This window comes from Tupaia chinensis, unplaced genomic scaffold (genome assembly GCF_000334495.1).
Source record: "Tupaia chinensis unplaced genomic scaffold, TupChi_1.0 Scaffold000161_1, whole genome shotgun sequence".
Taxonomy (NCBI): Eukaryota; Metazoa; Chordata; class Mammalia; order Scandentia; family Tupaiidae; genus Tupaia; species Tupaia belangeri.
This window is the reverse complement of record NW_006159632.1, coordinates 806522-809285: the sequence shown is the minus strand read 5'-3', so window position 1 is coordinate 809285 and position 2764 is coordinate 806522. Positions and strand designations below refer to the sequence as shown.

General features: G+C 59.3%; 1 protein-coding gene across 1 annotated transcript in view; it reads left to right on the top strand.

Annotated features, from left to right (window-relative positions):
* RYR2 (ryanodine receptor 2) overlaps positions 1-2764 on the top strand; it is a gene marked incomplete in the record, with an annotated part of 234621 nt that overhangs the window by 188747 nt on the left and 43110 nt on the right. Inside the window, 2 exon segments of the mRNA XM_027770831.1 lie at positions 1766-1846; positions 2407-2495. Of these exon segments, the coding sequence (XP_027626632.1) occupies positions 1766-1846; positions 2407-2495 (170 nt within the window).

The following is a 2764-nucleotide window of genomic DNA, read 5'->3' as shown; positions in this document are numbered from 1 at the left end:
GTACCCCTGTCTTGTGCCTTCTGCAGACAAAGCCCTTCCCCGTCTCTGCGACTCGGCTGCCGCGTCTGTGCTGCTCGGGGGTGGCGTGTCTCGATCAGCTAGCAACATCCCCCTGAGGCAGACGCATCCCAAGGACACATCTGAAAATGAAGGCCGTGCCCGCCTGCCTGGGGCTCCCCCACATCGTGTGCTCTGGGCAGTGTCGTGTGAGCGAAGTTCCTCACGCGTGTGTCAGTGCACAGCCGAGAGGTGCCATGCACGCCCCGGGAATGAGCCCTGTGCTGCACACCCTGCTGCAGAGCACACGGCCGAGCGCAGGATCTTCCGCTCTGCCATCTGGGACCCTTCCTGGGCGCTCAGGGCCGCAGCGCTGGTGTGTGCCCGAGTCCTGTGGGTTCTGTTTCTCGGGGAGATGGGCTTGTCGGAAACTCAGGCTCATCACTCTTAATGTTTGGATGTAAAAATTTTACTAAACTCTTCTGATTACGATGGCTCACAAAAACAACACTCCATATCGCCAGAGAAGAGCGTACCCCGACCGGCTCTCCCTTTCTTTCCTGTCCTGTCAGGAGCTTGAACACCGAGGGACAGGTTAGCCTCACGTGGGGTCCCAGAGCCCTAGCCCTAAACTTGCCGCACATCTGACTTGTGTAGTAGGTGACGTCGGCCTGGCCACCAGGGCCAGCAGGTCACACACAGCCATCCGCACGTGCTGACGCTTACCCCAGTTTTCAGAATGGCTTTGCTTCCCACCCCACCGTTACATGAAGCGTCCCACTTTGAAGGTCACGGACGGCGGACTGCAAAGCCCATGGCTCTCTGTCACTTTAGTGGAAGTGAACACGTGGTCCTCGCGTTCCACCCTGCCGGCCCGCAGTCCTTCCGGGCTGTGACGGCGGCTGTGCTCTTCTAAGCGCGCGGCGCACTTGCTCCCCAGCCACGCGCTGTCCAGGGCGGACGCTCGTAGTGTTGCAGCATCACACTTCTTACTTTCAGGATCACCGTTCGTCTGTGCGGGTCTGTCCTCGTTTCTCCCTGTGTCTTCTTTCAGCGCCCCTCGTGGTGAAGACGCACCTACGCTGAGAGATGGGCAGCCCTGTGGAGTCGGGCAGGGCAGAGCAGGGGCAGGGCAGGCGCCCTCCCCGCCGCACCTCCGTGACGGCCACTCCCGCAGCACCCGGGCCTCCCTCGGGTCTGGGTTGGGTATTTAGAATTGAGCCTATGTGCCTGCACCCCTTCCCAACAAAGCCACACCCAGCCAATTGCGTCTGTTTTAGGTTCTGCGGTCTTTACTTGGTTAACAAACTAACGAGAGTTAAAGGGAGTTCGAAACCATTTTCTAGCCACTGAGTTTTCACAGTAACCACTTCACTGCTCTTTAATGAGAGAAACCCTTGCCTTGTGTTACGAACACACCAAGTGCTTGCACCGAATCACGTCCGGCCCGGGGGCGGAGCAGAGTTCGTGTGTGTGAGCGGTGTGGAGGTCAGTCCCGCATACGCCTTTCCACAGGTAGGAGAGAGACAGGGAGAGACACTTCTACACCTCCAGGCTGGTCCTAAGATGCTGCCCAGCCAGGTGCTACTTTTAACAGACCCAAGTCTGAACAGTCGAATGTTCCTCTAAGACCGTCTGTGCTGAGCCCGGGCTCTTGAGCCTCAGGAGTAGGTGACGAGCCCTGGGCCTGTCCCGGCTCAGGAGTGGAGTGGGGAGGAAGGGAGGGCGGCCTGGCAGCCCTGACCAGCGCTTCTTCCACTTCCCACAGGGGACAAGGTTCTGCAGGATGACGAGTTCACCTGTGACCTCTTCCGGTTCCTGCAGCTGCTCTGTGAGGGGCACAACTCAGGTTTGTGGGTGCAGCTGTCGGGCACCGTGGGTGAGCATGGGCCGTGGGTGCCGGGCCGTGAGCCTGGCATGGTACTATCGGTGTCAGGCTGTGAGCCTGGTGTGGAGCTGTGGGTGCAGGGCCGTGAGCCTGGTGTGGAGCTGTGGGTGCAGGGCCGTGAGCGGGCCGTCAGGCATCACAGGTGAGCGTGGGCGTGGATGCTGAAAGACAGGAGCTCTGCCGCAGTCTCACCCCCATTTTCCCAGCACGGCGGCCGGGTAACTGCCATTGCTCTGCTGAGGCGGGGGTGCCTCTGCACCCCCAGCCCGGCCCAGGGCTCCAAGCTAGGGTCTGGACAGGGTCGTAGGCAGAAACTGAGGGCTGAGGCTCTGGGAGGCGCCCGGCATGTTTAGGGTGATTGCTCACTTTTGGTGGAAACATGAGTGACTGAAACTGTCGGGTAAGACGCCACCTCAGCCTCAGCGAGCTTGCTATAGACAGCTCTGTTCTTTCAGGGTTACTCAAATAACCCACCTACCTTAAACTCAGTGAGTGTTAACGGTGGTCTCGCTCTTCTGTAGATTTTCAGAACTACCTGAGGACTCAAACCGGCAACAACACGACTGTCAACATCATCATCTCTACGGTGGACTACCTGCTGCGGGTCCAGGTGGGTCTCTGCCGCTCATGCCCAGGCGCCTCCATGCTGGACCTGCAGGACGGTACATGGCATGCTCTGACGTGCGTTGGCTTATGGCTAGGCAGACTTTTTTAGATAATTTGTCTTTTCTTCTAAAAAAATTATTTCTTTCATGAGAGCGCTGGAAGGAGAGAAATAGGGGCCTCCCGGCAGGGTCTCCCCAGACTGCAATCCTCCCCCCGCCCTTCACCAGCCGTAATGGCGGGGGGCGGGGGGCGGTGGGGCGGGGCCAGGGCCCA